The sequence below is a fragment of the Alosa sapidissima genome, chromosome 10 (assembly GCF_018492685.1).
Source record: "Alosa sapidissima isolate fAloSap1 chromosome 10, fAloSap1.pri, whole genome shotgun sequence".
NCBI classification, from domain to species: domain Eukaryota; kingdom Metazoa; phylum Chordata; class Actinopteri; order Clupeiformes; family Clupeidae; genus Alosa; species Alosa sapidissima.
The window spans coordinates 35,969,404-35,988,606 of record NC_055966.1 but is presented as its reverse complement, the minus strand read 5'-3'; the positions used below and the strand labels follow the sequence as shown (position 1 = coordinate 35,988,606).

At 44.8% G+C, this 19,203-nt stretch overlaps 2 protein-coding genes across 7 annotated transcripts; both read right to left on the bottom strand.

Moving 5' to 3' along the window:
• Nucleotides 1-1,211: 1,211 nt before the first annotated feature.
• On the bottom strand, nucleotides 1,212-18,661 carry nbn (nibrin). Of its 6 annotated transcripts, XR_006034574.1 has the most exons (17): nucleotides 18,394-18,660; nucleotides 17,973-18,094; nucleotides 17,037-17,164; nucleotides 16,573-16,732; nucleotides 14,411-14,514; nucleotides 12,899-13,016; nucleotides 11,704-11,894; nucleotides 11,426-11,523; nucleotides 11,173-11,311; nucleotides 7,721-8,116; nucleotides 6,301-7,060; nucleotides 6,080-6,157; nucleotides 5,589-5,594; nucleotides 5,454-5,520; nucleotides 4,920-5,033; nucleotides 4,438-4,487; nucleotides 1,212-1,602 (listed from the first exon to the last, which is right to left on the bottom strand). XR_006034574.1 is itself a non-coding variant. In XM_042106768.1 (16 exons), the coding sequence occupies exons 1-15, from the start codon at nucleotides 18,422-18,424 to the stop codon at nucleotides 4,447-4,449; spliced, it is 2,439 nt and encodes an 812-aa protein (XP_041962702.1). In that variant the 5' UTR covers nucleotides 18,425-18,661; the 3' UTR covers nucleotides 1,212-1,602; nucleotides 4,438-4,446. The 6 variants fall into 6 exon arrangements, 5 of the variants coding, with proteins under 5 accessions (XP_041962702.1, XP_041962698.1, XP_041962699.1 ...); XM_042106768.1 differs by lacking the exon at nucleotides 4,920-5,033 and having other exon boundaries at nucleotides 18,394-18,661; XM_042106764.1 differs by having other exon boundaries at nucleotides 5,454-5,594.
• Nucleotides 8,125-11,161, bottom strand: LOC121720538. Its single transcript, XM_042106777.1, has 2 exons — nucleotides 11,000-11,161; nucleotides 8,125-10,950 (listed from the first exon to the last, which is right to left on the bottom strand). Exon 2 carries the CDS (start codon nucleotides 10,864-10,866, stop codon nucleotides 9,421-9,423), a length of 1,446 nt encoding a protein of 481 aa, XP_041962711.1. The 5' UTR covers nucleotides 10,867-10,950; nucleotides 11,000-11,161; the 3' UTR covers nucleotides 8,125-9,420.
• Nucleotides 18,662-19,203: the final 542 nt, after the last annotated feature.

The following is a 19,203-nucleotide window of genomic DNA, read 5'->3' as shown; positions in this document are numbered from 1 at the left end:
TAAAGCTTTGTTACTTTAAAAAAAAAAAAAATATTCATTTATTTTCCTATAGATCTGCAGCTGAAACTTTGAGCCAGTCTGAAATAGTTCTGCTATGCAATGAATTGACCCTGAGGCATATCGTCTGATCTCTTATATGGCTTGCATGGCTGTAGGCTTTGATGCAGCCTAGCTCTAGTGCATCTAGAATTAATCATTAGCCTGAAGTTTGTTGAGAAATTGGTTAATTGAGTAGTATGAGGAGTAGAATGAAATCCTGTTTGCATGGTGGCTCTTTGAAGGCAAGACTGCTTGTCCGTGACCCTGTTGTTTCTCCTTTGCTGTGCAACTGAATGTAAGGCATTACCTCCTGGACTTGTGTCTTCTGCATTGTCTCCATTCTCTTAACATAACTCAACCAAGTGCCATTGTTTTCACGTTTCTGACAACAACTGTCGCCTCAGTTACTGTGTACTTTGGTGGGTACCAAACCTCTCACGTTGCAGCTCTTTGTTGTGAGTCAAAGGCAACTCTCCTTAAATGTTTTCTACTGTGCCAAACTACTGTGTCTGTCTCGTGCAAGTACAGCCAATGGAGAATGGGTTAAAAAGCTTGGGGAGTAGGGCCTGTCTATCCTCATTCACTGGCCTAGGTCAGTCATGCGCGGTCCCCTGGACAGTCCCACCGAAAACAATGGCTGGAATTCAAACATGACGGACGGCAAATGGAAACACAGACGGACGTGTCCCCCGGCCAGCTCACAATACCAATCGACCAGAAACCAGCCCTGCAAGACCCCCAGACTCGCCACGACCAGGGCAGCAGCTTGGTGGGCAGCGGCTGTTGTTTTCACGCCAAGATGGCCAATCTTAATTCTCTGGAACAAGCCTGTCTGCGGTTCGTCTGTCTGACGTCGATGATGGTAGGCTTGTAGTGAATTCCGCCCAAATCCTCCACTCTGGCTCAATCTCTGGGAATCCGGTGTGCGTCATATACATGAAAACTGCTTATAATAACAATGATACATGCTAACTATCACATGATTATATAGCTACATGACTAAGTTGCGAAAACAGTGTGTGGGCAGAGTGCGATAATGAAACGAGTGTGTGAGGAGGTCTCGACGCACAAGCAGGTATATATTCTACCTTCTCTTTCAGCCCGCTGATTCGCCCAAGCTCAAAGCGTGACTTATCCTTCTGATTACAGACAGAAAGGAAGGTTTTAATAAATGTTTTGTATACAATATTTTTTATTAAGAACAAATAAATCTTTTCAAAATATTCAAATAAGAACTCGCATCTTGTGTTTTTCTTACATTGCTTGCCATCCGTGAATTGTAAACAAAAATGTTAAACACATACAATAGAATACTGCGAAAACATCATGCAATCAGGGGATTTGTCTGGCCAGCACATACACTGATCTAAGGCATATCACTCATTATCTGCATATTATCTAGATCAAACTAGCCTCGCTGGGCTTCAACATAATCCCAACATACACTCAGGCTTCCATCAACAAGTCCCAGAACTGTTAAGAATGAAACATTTTCTTCTTGGTTCTTCTTTTTGCACTTGTCAGAATTTCATAGATCTCTTCCCAGAAGGTCTGGGGTTGTACCTGTTAAAACAAAATGGTTTGCTTAATTGCTTATCGATAACAAACCAGATAGATAGACAGGTAGAAAGACAGAAGACAGGTAGAAAGAAGAGGAATTTCAACCAGAGCACATCAACCAGCAAAGAATGAGAATATAGAGTCATAAAAGTCCTCCCAGCGAGCTTTTAACATTCCAACAGCAGGTCAAGGACACCCCTCGCTGGACGGAAAGATCAGCCGGCTTTAAAAATATCACTGTTGACCGTCCCCATCAGACAACGTTCTCCACTAAGCAAACCAAACAGGCACACAATAAAATATGTCTGGCGCCTTTTTTTTCCCCTCTCCTCTCTTTGGTACAGGAGAGGAGGGGGCACCAGAGCTGTTTTCTTTGCCATTTATCTCCCTCACACTTCCCTTCTTCCCTTCCTTCCGCTCTCCTCTCCCTTTCTTTTTCTGCATGGCCGAGGAGAGATGTTGGGATGAGTGGTCCATTTCTGCTCAGGCAGAGGAGACACACCTTGCTCTGCTGAGGTTACATCAGGGGCCTGCCATGGTTTCCTGGCAACAGTGTTTTAGGTTTTAGTGTGTGTACTTTTTCCACCTACCTCTCCCATGCCTCTGCTAGTTACACCAGCACCAACTCTATCAGCCTCCCTCAACAAGACACATCTGTCTGAATATGGGACCCCCCCCCCCCCAAACACACACAGCTGGATCAAACTTGCTCTTCAAAACAGACAAGATGCGGCTACATCCAGAAGTTATGGGGTGTACTACGAATCTCGATTAGTGGGTTAGCGAGGTATGTTGCCCTCAAAGCCAGGCTATGCTGTGACACAAAATTGGATCCGTTTTAGTGTCGCTATATCACCATGGTTAGCCTGGCGAGCCAGACCCACATTAAAATGATAATCAGTTGTCTTTCAAATTCCCTCTGCACGCAATAGGACGCAATAGGATATTTGTTTTCAAGTAGCAGGGAATTCAAGCCAAACCGTTGCAACTCAATCAATCATTATGTTAAGCCCACCAAACGACTCTATACACGATTTCAATGTCCTGATTAAGTTTCGATTTCTGGAGCTCACAAGCCAACGGAGAGTTGCTAGACTAGCCCTGGCAGCCGCTAGGGGCGCGTCTAGATTTCTAGGCTACACCATGGTATCTTATGCTGTCAACCAAACCTGGTCGGGAGGAGGTTATGTGTTAAGTTATAGCTCAAATCGTGTAATCTACCGCACACTGACCAATCAATTGTCTTAAAAACGAAGTTCTCACGTGTAGGATTCTGTCATATATCTTACAGGTGGAGCTCCACCTCTACTAACATTTTGGATCTTGAATGCGCTTTAATAGTGCTGTGCGTGCAAATATCCCACTATGGACGTGCATACCATACAACAACTGATGACAATTGATGTTATAGGTTAGACACAAAAAATGACCGCAGTGTAGATTAAGCTATCGCTCATGAATGCGGAAGTAATTGTTTTTAAATAGAGGCGGTCTTGTGCGTCTCCACGTTACACGATTGGCCAATGTCATCCCAACACCGAGAACACGCACAGATCTGAGCTGAAAGCCTAGTTTGACAAATATATCTGCAAAATATATCTGCATAACTGCAATCGTAGTATCACTCAACGTATACCCAAACTTGCGATGTTGAGTTTAGATGCTTGACTTGCTGAGTCAAGGCTTTGTCAAGCCTCGATATGTCTACATAGCCTAGATATGTCTAACGTGCTTCGTAGTACCCCACTGGTCCTTTAAGTTACATTTTTGGGCTTTTTATGCCTTTAATGATGGTGACAGTGGAGAGTGACAGGAAGTGAGTGGGAGAGAGCAGGGGTGGGATCCGGAAAGGACCACGGGGCGGGAATCGAACCCGGGTCGCCGGCGTACGGTGCAGGTGCCCCAGCCAGTCGCGCCACAGCTGGGGCCTAGAAGCTGGTCTTTTGACTGACAGCCTTTTTGTTCTGTTACTATATTGCCCTGTGACTGTCCTCAGAATCTCCTGGGTTCTAGCATGTTCCTCACCACCTGGGTTCTAGCATGTTCCTCACCACGGACATTGGCAGTCTGCATTAGGGATTTATTTTCTGAGCGTTCAGGGGCTCGTGGGGACATGACTAGCTTCTTACACTAGTTCTCATGACCCTTCAAACCGGCTCGTCTCTGTGTTTACTTAGCAATCATCAGTGAATGAGTAGGAACATAAACAACAGCAAGATAACAAACGTACATTTAAACACACTGGACCATGTGGACATGTAAACAAGAAATGGACAAAAAAAAAGGCGGAGATCAAATTTGTGTTAGACTGTACTGATGTGTTATGTGGGAGAAAAAGGAGGTTGGTGGATATACAGTTACTCTGAGTGTGTTTGTGTGTGAGTGAGTAAATTATCTAAGTCAGCATTTCTGTTGCCAGGATTAGCTGTACGTAGAGATGGCACTGAGCTAGAGAGAGAGAGAGAGAGAGAGAGAGAGAGAGAGAGAGAGAGAGAGAGAGAGAGAGAGAGAGAGAGAGAGAGAGAGAGAGAGAGATTAACAGAGAAGCAGTGAGAATGGAAAGAGATGGAGAGTTTATGTAACAAACACTAGAATTTATCTTAGAAGCAAGCTACCCCCTCTGTGTGTGCGCATGCCTGTGTGTGTAGAAGGCATTACACAATCAAAGGCTAACATGTGCTTTATCAGTTTTGATTTCATTGCCTCAATTTCCTAATTTGAAGAAAAAGTGGAAAAAAAAAACATGTGATTGTGATAACAAATAAACTAACAAAGGCAAGTACAGCGGTCTGATAGAGGGTGAAGGAAAGAGAAGGAGAGAGACGCATATCTATTTACCTGAACAGCTCATCTCCCACTGCCTGCTCCTTTTCTTGTTGTTTCTCTTCCTACCACACACACACACAGACACAGACACAGACACAGACACAGGTTGAGACGGTTGTAATAACAATTTTACTATGTAAATATACTGGATATGCTTAAAGGCCCATAACCATGTTCAGCATTAACTCAACTCAATATCATTTTCATATCACATCACAGACAATTATAGCATCACATACACAATTAAAAATAATGGAACTTTACTGCACCAAAGGCCTGAACTCGCAAGAGCAAACACACTTCATCATGCTTATAGTAGAGTACAGTACACACACACACACACACACACACACAGTACATATACAAACAAACACACACTCAATAAACAAGCATACAAACACAAACACACACAGACAGTACAGATACATAAGCATGCACACAAACACACACACACACAATCTGACTTTTCCTTCTCTTAAACCCCCCCCCCTCACCTCCGCGGCCTCTTTAAGCCACTCCTCCAGCTCGGAGTTCTTCCCTCTGCTGTGGGCCACCAGGTCAGAGCCGCCGATGATCTGAGGGAGACCCTGCGAGCCTGGGACAGGGACCTACGCACATACACACAGACACATGCGCATGCGCGCACACACACACACACACACACACAAAGACAAATGCATGTTCTAGAAATGGCCACACACAGGCATATCCTGCCTGGCTTGTTGATTGTGGCTGTGAGCACATAAACAGTAGTCACGTGTGCGCCCTCTGGTGGCTGCAAGGAATAAGGCCTGTTACAAAGGCAGAGGTCACTCACACCCCCAGGGATCAGAACTCCATTCAGAGAGCACAGCTACTCTCAATACACACACACACACAATAAACACACAAAAAAGAGCCTATCAATAGAACAAGGTACACAAAGTCAGCTTGCACACGCGCACACGCACACACACACACACACACACACACACACACACACGCCTGACCTACTAGTTTAGATGACTGGGATAGGTCATGTGACTGACCTTGCGGAACCGTTTGAAGTTCTTGTGGTTGGAGGTGTGGTGCTGCAGGGGTTCCGTGCGCGTCCGTGAGGAGCTGACCACCAGAGACTTGAACTCCACCAGCAGCAGCCCCCTGGGCAGCTCCGGGTCAGTCTTAGGGTCCTGGAGCACACACACACACACGCACGCACACACACGCACGCGCACACACGCACGCACACACACATACGCACGCACGCACGCGCGCACACACACACACACGCACAGACACACATGCACGCACGCACACACACAGACACACACGCACGCACGCACGCACAGACACACACGCACGCACGCACAGACACACACACACACGCACACACACACACACACACAGGATGGAACACACAAAGGCTCACACACATAAACACATGCATCTGAATATGGGAGTCCCCCCCCCCACACACAGGCATTCGTCTCGCTTATTACAATTACTGAGAGGAAAAATAAGTGTCGGATCTGGTGGTCTATGCCTAATGAGCTAATTAAACCATAGAATAAACCAACTACTATTCAACTATTCAACATTCGCCTTTGACATTAGCTGGCAATTATGTTGTTTACTGCTGTTGTACCCCTTGGGTGTATGTGAGATTGTCTGTCACCTTCTTTTCTTCTTTTACAGAGCTGCTTTTGACAGGTTGGTGTTCATCAGACGGAGTGGGTCCGTTAGGTTTTGCAACCTTAAAGATACAAACATCAAACATTCAAATGGCCACCTATAACTTTGGGTCAGTTCTCATGATATACAGTAGTAGAAATCCTTTGGTCAGACAAAAGGAAAATAACAATTATAGTTAGCGTAGAACAGAATGCCGGTAGTTACCACAAAAGACACTTCCTCTTCTTTGACATCTTCCTTTTGCTCCACCTTCTGTTTTTGATTGGTGGAGGCTTTCCTTTCCTGCTCCGGCAACTGCTTCTGATTGGTAGAACTGCCCCACTCTGATGTCTGATTTTTAGTGTTTTGTTTCAGAGTCTCCGAAGACTTCTGCCAACTGGTGTTGCCATTTTCTTTCTGGTTCTGGTGTGCTTTCCAATTGGCTGAGCTTTGCTCTTCCTGGTCCAAGCGCTGTTTTTTATTGGCTGTGGGCTCAGGGGGCATGTCCATGTCCATGTCGTCCATCATGATGGACTCCAGTTCCTCTAGGGACAGGTCCAGATCTGGCTCTGCAGGCTCTTCCTGCTCCATCTCCTTTCTCTTCTTAGTCTCCTGTCCTGTGAACCCACTGGAGAGTCCGTCTAGCATTCCCCTGGATGACCCCAGCCCTGACGCAGAACCTAATGCCGGACCCAGACCCAGGCTGGGACTAGCGCTAAACCCTGCAGCGGGACCAGAACTTCTGTCCTGGTTGCGGTCCGAGGCTGACCCCTGTACAGTCCGGTGTTGGGGACTCGGGGCTGCAGTCGTGGTGGTTGTGGAGTGTGTGCCTGTGTGTGTGCGCGTGGTCGTGTGTGTGGGGTTAACGGTGGGAGTGTGAGCCACAGCAGGGGTGCAATTCCTTTTATTGAGTTCCTCTTCCTCGCTATCCAACCGGAAAAGCTTGATCTCTGATTGGCTTGCTTCCACGCTGCCATCTCGAGGTCTGAAACAAAGCATTATGGGTCAGCTGCACAAAAAACAGCATACTGCTTTAAGTAAGGGATAACGGCCACCGAGGTGTCCTGTTATACGGAATTAATGGACGAGGGCGAGAGGCAGAACTCCCCGACGCGCAGCGGAGTAGAACTCCGTATAATTCCGTATAACTGGACACCTCGAAGGCCGTTATCCCACTTATCACCCGGTTGCCACTGTAAAGCAAAGGAAACAGGCGGTTCCGTTTAAAAAGAAGCTCACTAGTTCAGCTTGTTGTACAACTTTCGTTGGCCCTATAACAGGGATAGCATGGACAGTAAGCTTGTTTACAGTTGATTCCATTGTTGCGAAGCCTGCTTCCAGGCTCAACCGTCGTCCTACTATGGTTGTTATAGTTACCATTCATAAGCATTGATATGGAACGGCGATTAAACTTTTTTTTACCAGATCTACTTCATAGGTGTCCCGTTATTCAGAATTAAAAGCCACCCCGCCAGCCAATCAGAAAAGAGTATGTCTTCTCTCCGGGTGATAACTTTCTTTTGCTTACAGGGTGAGATGGCCATATATATCTATACTGTAGTATTAAGATGTATACAAAGTCACAGTGAGGCATATAAGGACACTGATTTCCATCATCATGTTCCAGTCAACAGTAAATTTGTACCTTTTTTTGCTGACAGGCTGAAAGAAGTTTGTCAGGGCGGACTGTTTCTGGGGGGACGTCTTGTTGAGCGCACCCTGTGGAGCCCTGAATTTCGCTGAGTCAGCGTCACGGCCGCTGGGCCTCTTGCTGGACACAGCCAGGTCTGCCTTCCTGGTTTTCTCTGATTGGCTGGTTTGAGCGACAGTAAGTGGCGTCATCATCGTCTCTGTGATGGTGGTACATGAGGCTGGCGTGTCCTTGGTGACAGGAGGCTTCTGGAAAAAAGAGGAGGAGGAGGAAGAGGAGGAGGAGGAGGAGGAGGAGGAGGGTGTTGTCTTGGGATGTGATGTTGACCGTGCACGACTGGGCTGTTTCTCCGGTGTCTCTCCGACAGAGGTCATCTCACTGACCTCTGGGCTACAGGCAGAAAAAAAACAAAGTGAACAAGGAATGAACTGAACAAGGAGCAGGTCAATAAAATAAAAAGGTAATGGCTCAGGCAATATCCATCACACCACATTGTTAAACAGGCAAATGAGTTCACATTTTTATGGCTAAATAATCTTATTCCTCAAAAACCACTTCAACCTTGCAGCATCACTACATGACTATATGTGATATGTGCACCAATGTCAAATCAAATCAAATCAAATCAAATGTTTGTCACATACATTATACAGGTAGCCTATAAATGCAGTGAAATGCTTGTTCCACTGACTCCAAGACTGTGCAAAGGATATATATATAAAAAAGGGAGAAGAATAAAGAAATAAAGTCCAAAGTGCAAAGTGTTTAGGCTGCTGTACTGTATGCTGGTGCTCCTGCTACAATCCTCATTTAGAATCCTGATAGCCTGGGGGTAAAAACTTTTCCGCATTCTCTCCGTGTTGGACTTCAGGCAGCGGTAACGTTTCGGTAAGAGGCAGTTGTTGGGGTGACTGGGATCCCTGATCATTTTTCTTGTTCTCGACTGACATCTCCTTAGGTAAATTTCCTGTAGATTGGGTAGGGCACTTCTGGTGGTACGTTCAGCTGATCTCTTCAGACTACTCTCTTCAGAGCTTTACGGTCTAGCTCAGTGCTATTTCCATACCAAGCTGTTAATACTCCCAGTGATAACACTTTCAATGGTGGTTCTGTAAAAGTTCTTCAGTAGTTGTTGAGGTAACTTGAAGTACTTGAGGCGTCTGAGGTGGAAAAGACGCTGATGGTCCAAGTTAGGTCTTTAGTAATATGGACTCCAAGATATTTAAAACTCTCTACCCTTTCCACTTGAGTCATTGATCATAAGTGGTTGATAAATCTTATGCTGATCACGCCTGAAATCTATAAACATCTCCTTGGTCTTCGTAACATTCAGGAGGAGGTTGTTTTCCTGGCACCAGTTAGATAACCTGTCTACTTCACTCAAGTAAACCTGCTCATTGTTCTTTGAAATGAGGCCAACTACTGCTGTGTCATCAGCAAACTTGACAATGATGTTGGAATAATGTACTGCTGTACAGTCGTATGTGTAGAGGGAATACAACAATGGACTTCGAACACATCCCTGTGGCGCTCCTGTATTGAGCGTAAGGGATGAAGAGATGTGACTACCCACCCGCACGGCCTGGGGTCTACCAGTCAGGAAGTTACAAATCCATTTACACAGAGATGAATTCAGTCCAAGATCTTCCAACTTAGTGAGTAGTAATACAGGTTTGATTGTATTAAATGCTGAGCTAAAATCTATAAAACAGCAGTCTCACATAATTCCCTGCCCTGTTATCAAGGTGGGCTAATGCAGTATGCAGTATACAATTGATGGCATCATCAGTAGATCTATTAGTCCGATATGCAAACTGCAAGGGATCTAGATTTAAGGGCAATGATGAGCAGATGTAATTTTTGACCAACCTCTCAAAGCACTTCATGGCTATAGACGTCAGAGCAACTGGACGGTAGTCATTCAGGCCAGCAGGATGTGAATTCTTTGAAACAGGAACAATTGTTGATCTTTTAAAACAAGTTGGTACAGTTGACTGAGCCAAAGAGAGGTTGAATATTTTGGTGAATACAGGAGCAAGTTGATCTGCGCAGGTTTTGAATACTCGTCCAGGAGTGCCATCTGGACCTGCCGCTTTTCTGGTGTTCACGCTCCTAAATGCTCTCCGCACGTCATGCTCTGAGAGCGTCATGAACGCAGTCTCCACTGGGCCTGACAGGACTGACGCACATTCAACATGCGCCTGGGTGATGTCCTCCACATTTTGGTCAAAGCGCGCGTAGAATGTGTTGAGCTCATCTGCCAGCGAGGGGTCAGCGTTCCCAATGGTGGAAGTTGGTGATTTGTAGTCCGACATCACCCGTAGCCCTTGCCACATACACCTGGAATCTGACTGTTCAAACTGGGACCGGATCTTTTCCCCATACCGTCTCTTGGCTTCTTTCACCATTCTCCGTAGATTGTATGTGGCAGCTTTATATTCCTCCATGTTTCCAGATAGAAGTCCTGATCTATAAGCAGCAGTTTGTTCATTCAGAGCTTCGCGGATGGAGTGGTTTACCCATGGCTTTTGGTTTGGGTATGTCTTCATGATGGCTTTGGGAACAGTGTCATCCACAAGCTTCCCTATGAACCCTACTACTGCTTCTGTAAACTCATCGATGTTCTCTTCAGATCTGAACACATCCCAGTCCACAATGCTCAGCGGAACTTGGAGCATGTTTTCAGACTCCTCTGACCAGAGCGTCACCTCACGCATGGCTGGAGGCTCGCGTTTCAGTTTTTGCTGGTACCTGGGCAAAAGGAATATTGCAGCATGATCTGATTTGCCGAAAGGAGGAAGAGACTTGGCTTTGTATCCATCTTTGAACAAGGTGTAGCAGTGATCCAGTGTCCTCTCCCCTCTGCTGTTACATTTGACGTGCTGATAAAAATCCGGCATGACCTTCTTGAGACGGGCCTTATTGAAGTCACCAGCCACAATCACAGCTGCATCCAAGTTGTCATTCTGTTGCTTTCTGAGAGTCCTGGACAACTCCTTCAGTGCTGTATCAGTGTCCGCTTGAGGTGGTATATAGATGGTGGTGATGATGACGGATGTGAACTCCCGGGGAAGGGGAAATGGCCTGCATTTCACAGTGATGAGCTCCAAACCAGGTGAGCAGTGTTTTGCTAGTACCATGACATTCCGGCTATCACACCAGCTGTTGTTCACAAAAATGCATACCCCCCCTCCTCTAGTTTTGCCAGAATCCGTTGTTCTGTCCTTGCGATGTACAGGCTGAATTGCATGGTCCGGCACTGACGGTGTTAACCACGTCTCAGTTAGGCAGAAGATGTTACAGTCACGTACGTCTCTTGTCATGTCAATGTGTGTGTGTGTGTGTGTGTGTGTGTGTGTGTGTGTGTGTGTGTGTGTGTGTGTGTGTGTGTGTGTGTACACATGGACATATGGAATGTGTGGAATATGTGTGTATTCCCTTCATACCCGCTGATGCCCTGTGAGGGTTCTGTGTTAACCACGTAGGCGGTGATATTCTGCGACGCCGCTGGGAGAACCGTCTCGTCCACTGCAGCACTCTGGGATAGCGAGGGCCCTGGGATGACCTTCCTCATCCTCACAGACTCTGCACGACACACACCGCACAGAGAAAAGCTCCTTTATGTGTGTGTGTGTGTGTGTGTGTAAGAATAAGGGTGTGCAAGTCTGTGAATGGGAGCAGGCTGCAGCAGGGACCAACCTGTCGCCGTCGGAGCATAAGGATTGCAGTAGGTGGAGTTATTGACATAGATGGCAGCCAATCCGATTTCAGATTCAGAGATCCACCGCTGGCCCTGTCTGTTTCACACAGGAAGTAGAGTGACAACCATGGCAACAAGCCTCCATCTTCCCTCTTCCTCACCCCAAAGGCCAAGCAACACACACACACACACACACACATAGACACACACACACACACACGAGGTTCTATCACAAGAGCTGTTGATGGCCTGGTATTGTGAGTTTGCCGGTACTTACCTGTGGAGAACCTGACCCACAGCATCTATCCACTTCCTGGAAGAGGCAGAGATTAGTGTCTGAGAGCTGCCTACTGCCATGTCAATCACGCAGCTCCCTGGCGACTCCAGGAGTGACACAGGGACAGACCCCTCCTCCAGGAGCTGACTCCGCCCACCTCCATAACCCACTGCCTGACTCAAGCGCTTCATCTATAGGAACAACACACAAATACACACACAGCCAAAACACACACACACACACACACACACAGACAGACACACAGACACACACAGACAGACACACAGACAGACACACACACCATTCATGTGATTTATCTGTAGTTAGAGGCTATAGTCTCCAACTTGCTTACGGGCACTAAATATAAGAAACATACAAAAGCCTGCTGCAATTACTCTGAGCCACAGGCTCATCTAGAAACACTCATTGGAATATACTAATATTGAAGTCATTAGTATGTAGGTAGATCTTTTACTTATCATCACCATTAGACAGTCAAATAGTGGAAGACAAAGAGCCAAGTGTTTCATAATAGATCCATCGTCCGGGCCTTATACATTAATAATTAATAAATTACATAAAATAATCTTACATAAAGGCACGCTTATGGCCTAGCGTCTGGACAGAGGGGTCTGTCCCAGCAATAAGCCCTCCCATGTACAAACAGGCTCTTTAATAAAATGCAGTGGCTCTCCAGAACAGTGAGAGTGGGACCCCAGAGGTGAATGTGTGTGTGTGAGTGTGTGTGTGTGTGTGTCTTATGTAATGTGGCCTGTCAACCGTAAAACTCAGACACTGCACAAATACGTAGGAATGCAGACGACACAAACTCAACACTAGCGCGCGCGCGCACGCACGCACGCACGCACGCACGCACGCACGCACGCACACACGCACGCACGCACGCACGCACGCACGCACGCACGCACGCACGCACGCACGCACGCACGCACGCACACACACACACACACACTCACACACTCACACACACACACACACACACACACACACACAGTACTAACTAAGCACACCACATCAGTGTCTTAAATGAAATGTTAAAAGAGTAAATCTTAGTAGTATATAATACACACAATCCGTATTTTTCAAATAAACGTAAGAAATACAAATCCTCTGTATATCTCCTATATCTCCTGCTCAGTATATTTAGTTGTGCAGCTGCAGGTTTGTGAACTACCTGTTTGGAGTTGAGGAAGATGAAGTTCTTTCCAGCAAAGAGTCGCTGACGCTCAGGGCGAGAGCTCAGATCCACATCCTCTTTGGTTAGACTGGGCTCGTCAATCTCAGGGTAATAACTAGCACACGCACATGCACACGCACACACACACACACACCTTGTTAGGGACTGGGGTTTGTGTGTGATGGAATTTAATGAGACAGTCGCTTAAATGCATCAATCTAGTGCATTTTGAGAACAAATTAAGAGGTTATATTTGCTTATTGATATTTATGGAGATGTTTGTACTCTAAAGTTATGACCGTAAAGAGGCCACAACCAAAAAGCATGGATAAGGAGTGTAACAGTTAAGAAATGGTAAATAACAAAATAAAAACTAGCACATACATTACATTAAGTAGAAGTGGTTACTTGTGTTAACTAGTTTATTTGATCATTTCTGTATCCCTATATAGCCTACTCTACAGACAACATTCCTGACAACACTCTTTTTTGAAAACACTCCTCTCCACATTTGCAAACTAAACTCCTCTGAGCTTGGCATGAAGACCCGCGTAAGGAGACTATTTACTCGATTATCTATTTCAGGAGAGGAGTTTCCTTAGGCAGCAAGGTAACCATCTGACGTCTTGTAGCCTGTTTAGCATTCTACAAGGCGCCTTGGAGCAGCACGCACACACGCAGCGGGGGAGGGGGGTGACTGATAGCACAACTTTCTCTTGTCAAGTATGGAGCCAGCTGCAGACGTGTGCTCACGTGAGTGAGGAGCTCCTCTGCTACTGATGTTCCATTACCACTTCCTTTGATTGCTTTCTACACAATAATAACAGAATAGGCGGCAACGAAAGAGTTGAAAACCGTGAAAACAAACGAATCAAACATCGGTATATGGTCGGTATATGGTCCGTATATGGTCGGTATATGGTCGGCTTAAATATTTTCAGCCCATGATGAATCTATGGAGGGCTAAATTAGATTATAGTGGACCACCAGTGTCCGGTCACCAGATTAGATTATAGTGGACCACCAGTGTCCAATCACCAGATTAGATCATAGTGGGCCACTGGTCACCAGATTAGATTATAGTGGACCACCAGTGTCCAGTCACTAGATTAGATCATACTGGGCCACCAGTGTCCAGTCACCAGATTAAATCATAGTGGGCCACTGGTCACCAGATTAGATTATAGTGGACCACCAGTGTCCAGTCACTAGATTAGATTATAGTGGGCCACTGGTCACCAGATTAGATTATAGTGGGCCACTGGTCACCAGATTAGATTATAGTGGACCACCAGTGTCCAGTCACTAGATTAGATTATAGTGGGCCACTGGTCACAAGTCACCAGATTAGATCATAGTGGGCCACCAGTGTCCAGTCACCAGATTAGATTATAGTGGGCCACTGGTCACCAAATTAGATTAAAGTGGATCACCAGTGTCCGGTCAATAACACTGAGCTACAGTATTCTGTGTTAAGTAATTCTGAATGTGGCTAGTGGTCAGGAGTACCTCTGTGCCTGCGGAGGGCTCCGCTTCTCCCTCAGGGCCGCGCTGACCGCACTGAAGAAGTCCGGCGTCACTATGGGCCGCCCACAGAGCAGAGCGCAGATGGTCTGGGAACGAAGTGATGGAGAGAGAACAGAGAGAAGAGAAGGAGAGAGATGGAGAGAGAACAGAGAGAAGAGAAGGAGAGAGAGATGGAGAGAAACACGGGCAAAGGAAGAGAGACAGAAGAGAACACAGAGAGAAAAGGGCAGAAGGAAAAATCAAAACTGACTTCTTGTTTGTAAACAGACAAGCTTAATGACCACAGTTTTGTTACAATCAAATTGTGTTTTGCTGTTAACCAGAGGTGGGAGTAAGTCACATGTCAAGTGATGGCAAGTCAAGGCAAGTCAAAGCTTGGGTCAAGGCAGGTCAAAGCTTAGGGTCAAGCAAGTCACAAGTCAAGTCATACAAATTCATGATGATTTACCCACGTTTTTATTTTGAAATAGGCTATAGTAGGCTAGTTATGAACTGCTGGAGTTTTATTTGCAAAAAAAAAATGTTTTGCTACTCATTACTCAAAAGGCATTGTATTCAAGCATTATAAAGGTATATGAACAATAAATGTATTTCAAGTAGACCTATTATAAAATAGCCTATTATTGTTTCAATATGTCTCGAACTTTAAGTAGGCTACATCAAATCATGAAAATGCATTCAAACAATCCAAGTTACACCCGTCATCTCTAAGGACCCAGCCTGGCAACTCCATCAGCTCAAATAACATTGAAAAACGTAACGAACTAATCAATCAATCAAACGCTACCGTCAATGTCACTACCAAATTTTGATAAGCGCATCGGCACAACACTAGAGCTGCACAAGCTAGTTTTAGGACCCTCAATGCTATATCATATTATACATAAGCCCTCAATTCTATATCATATTATACATGAGCCCTCAATGCTATGTCATATTATACTGTACATGAGCCCTCAATGCTATATCATATCATACATAAGCCCTCAATGCTATATCATATTAAACATAAGCCTCAATGCTATATCATATCATACATAAGCCCTCAATGCTATATCATATTAAACATAAGCCTCAATGCTATATCATATCATACATAAGCCCTCAATGCTATATCATATTAAACATAAGCCTCAATGCTATATCATATTATACATAAGCCCTCAATGCTATATCATATTATACACAAGCCTAACATGGGAAGTAAGCTAACTTTTCTATGCCGATTGCTGGCAGTTTACTTACTGACTGTTGTTACTGTAACTTATGAGACAGGGACGTTTTAGTCTAGTTTACACTGACTTAAATATCAGCATATCACCGGCTAGCATACAGATTATACTTAGACAAGAAAATGTTTCACGTTGCCATTTCATACATTGTAATCTAATATCCTTCACAAAAAAGCATAATTGATTCACAGCCAACTCAACATGCCTCAAACTTGACGTTAGGAACTAACTTCTGACAGATGAAAATCAACGTGGTGGTGGTGGTTATGTCGCTAATTTGCGCACAGCAGACCTTGCAGACTGCTGTTCATTTCTTTTCTGAGTTGTCAGATAAATCATATGTGTACCCAAACTTTATTATTTTTTGGTATAACGGTAGAGCCTTCCATATTCGCAGATTAACTCATTTGATCTGCCACTTGCTGCTGGTCTAGTAACAGCGATCGGTTCGCTCGCATTTTCTTAATTAAGGCATTAAGATCCATTTCCATTTTTTATTCCTCTTTTTAGTCAACTTTAGCACGGGTTCACATACTTTTTCTTGCCACTGTATATATAAAAAGTCAAGTCATTTCAAGCCATCTGACTGAAGTCAGGTCTCAAGTCATGAATATCAAGTCAAAGTCAAGTCAAGTCAAGTCTTTTATACATGCTGATCAAGCGAGTCTCAGGTCGTAAAAATGGCGACTCCCCCATGTCTGGTGTTAATCTTTTGTTTTCACATAATTAGATTAATACCAGGATGTTATTTGCTTCTGCTGTATCTGAAACTCCTTGGTAAGTTCACATATTAGTGTAAGAACCTCAAGCTTCTGGGCCAGTAGCTATAGTGCTGTTGCTGAGGGGATTGTCCAGGGTAAATGAATGAAACGTTTCTGAAATGTGAGGTGATTGATGGGGTCTGGGACTGACCTTGACGGTGACCTTCACAGAAGGCATAACGAGGTGGGTACACTCCTGGTCCCATGAGCTCACTAGCCGGCCACCAAATGAGGAGAGGGCCTGGGACAGCTCCGCCTTGCTCTCGTTCTCCAAGCATGAGGAACACACCCTCACACTCTCCTCTTCAACCCTGACAAGAACCGGACAGAAACCGAACACACCCTCACACTCTCCTCACCAAGAACGAGAACTTTAACGAGAACTTTAGCGATAACAGCAAACGAGTATCACTCTAACTAATATGAATGGCGACATCCACATATAAACTATAACGGTAACAATGCTAATATCGTTATAGTTACAGTTATCTTCACAGTTATTGTTCCTAGTGTGAACGACCCTTAGCATAATCACATCCAAACACACAAATAAAACAAAAACACACTTACTTAAACACATCCAAACACACACAAATAAAACAAAAACACACTTACTTAAACTTGCTTTGGTAGACCCCGAAGGTCAACCTGTCTCCAGATTTCAGGGTCTGGACAGTGCCGGCTGTCAGCTGTGCATCATTGATGAAAGTGCCATACTTAGAGGAGTCCTTCAATGTCAGACTCTGTACAAGAGAGTAACACAGAATTTGCAACTGGCAATGAGTGCACTCACTCATACACTCAAATATATGGAAATAGAACTCACCAAGCCCTATTTGAAATGGAGGTCAAAGTGCAGTCTGTCAACATGCAAAGTTTTTGTGTATGAACTATTAGGCCTAACTATCGTGTGACATGTGGGAGCATGGAGCTGACTGAGCAGTGTTCTTCAGTGCAATCCAGTGTCTTGCCTATAGTGTTAAATTAGAAAATTGATTTGGCCTAGTTATCAAATTACCTTTTGTTAAACATGTGACGTTGCAATTTGTCCACCATCTTTCAAACTAGGGCCCAGCCTCTTCATATACAATTGCACACCAACGTTCACAACGACCCATTGCATGCTCAAGATGCCTTCTCGATAATGTAGTCCATCTTAAAAAAGTAGGCTACTCATATCCACAGTTCTTACTCCAATCTCCCTGTCATATGTTATACTGGTAATGTCTCTCTCCAACTGCACAGTGAGGGATTATTACAGTCTAGGGAAGGGTGTGGTTTGGGGAAATATTGATTTTCTAGGTGCAGACAAAACATGAGTGGATAAACCCCTTAACAGATGTCAGAAAACTGTCAGTGTGTCACTGTGTGGAACTGCATGGACCTCACAGACAGAATATGAAACTTCAAAGTCAAAGTCAACAGAGTCAACGTCTTTTAATACAAAAGCAACAATTTGAGCAACATGTGTTGCTATACCTTCACCACGAAATTATGGGATTTATTTTAACCCACGTACCTGGCTGGTGCGACCGGTGCGACGTGACTTACCTGGTTGCTAAGAGACAACTGAGCATGGGCACGGCTGATGGACTGGTCATTGCCAAGTAGGATTTCACAATTCTTGCGACCCACAACATACTCTTTTCCAGGCAGCAAGTAAAATGTTTCGCCTGAAAATCAATGGATGTATGAAGCTCATCTGGTTACGTTCTCATCAAACATCTGGACACATCTGTTATCGCGCACGAAGTAGGCTACTAAGTCAAATGCCTTTTGCTATCACAAGTAGATCTAATGTTAACAGCTCACATGACAAACTGTAACGTCACTGCAGCCAAAGTTAGCCGGTGACTGCTAGCTTTATTTAGCGTACAAGTTTGACGAAAATTCACCGTTTGAAAGGACAACATTATCTTGGTCCAGCAAACGTTTGGTTTGAAACAAGAAACGAAACCACAACCTAACCTACCTCCAGATTGAAGGGGTACCAGCTTCCACATTGCGACCGCAGCTGTCTTCACAGATGACGCCTTCACTGATTTGCACAAGGATAGTAACGTTAGTCCATGTTTGATCTACTATTAAATACGTTGTATCACTCTACGCTAACGGTTTTGAAACACTAAATACTTTTTTCAACAGTACTGGAAGAAAGGAGAGAAAATAACTATCCAGGAACACTTTACGTGAACTTTGCCAGCGCCAAATCAGCGCCTGATTAATTTCCTGTTCAGTGCTTACTTCAAAGTAAAAGTCCGACTTCATAATCGAAGCATCTCGCGACCTACAGTATATTTCCCATACACGGGTTTCCCGTTTACCAACAAAACTAGATGCGCGCACAGCCAGAAGACGCTTGGTGGCCGTCCACAACGTTATAAACGTTTGCTCTTTTCCGTTGCTCTATGGTTGCCTCTTGGTTGCGCATGCATTTTTTCGTGACGTTGCATAGAAATCCATGTATAGACGGTAGGCTATAAGAGAGAGATATTACCTCACATCAACAGCAAAGGTCCCCAAGCAAGGTCAAGCCTCAAATGTCTGCAGTGCCTGTTTTTCAGAGCCTGCTGTCTACTGAGACCAGGTATTATTATGACCGCCGCTAGCGGTCATATAGGGATTGTCAAAGTTTTTTTTTTTTTTTTTTTTTTTTTTTCGTCATCTACTTCCTGAATTTTTGGTCAACGATACCCGGGACACCGAACCACCGGGGCACATGAAATTTGGTGGGTATGTAGCACCACTAGACTTTTACGGAAAAATTTCGTTTCGTCCCCGG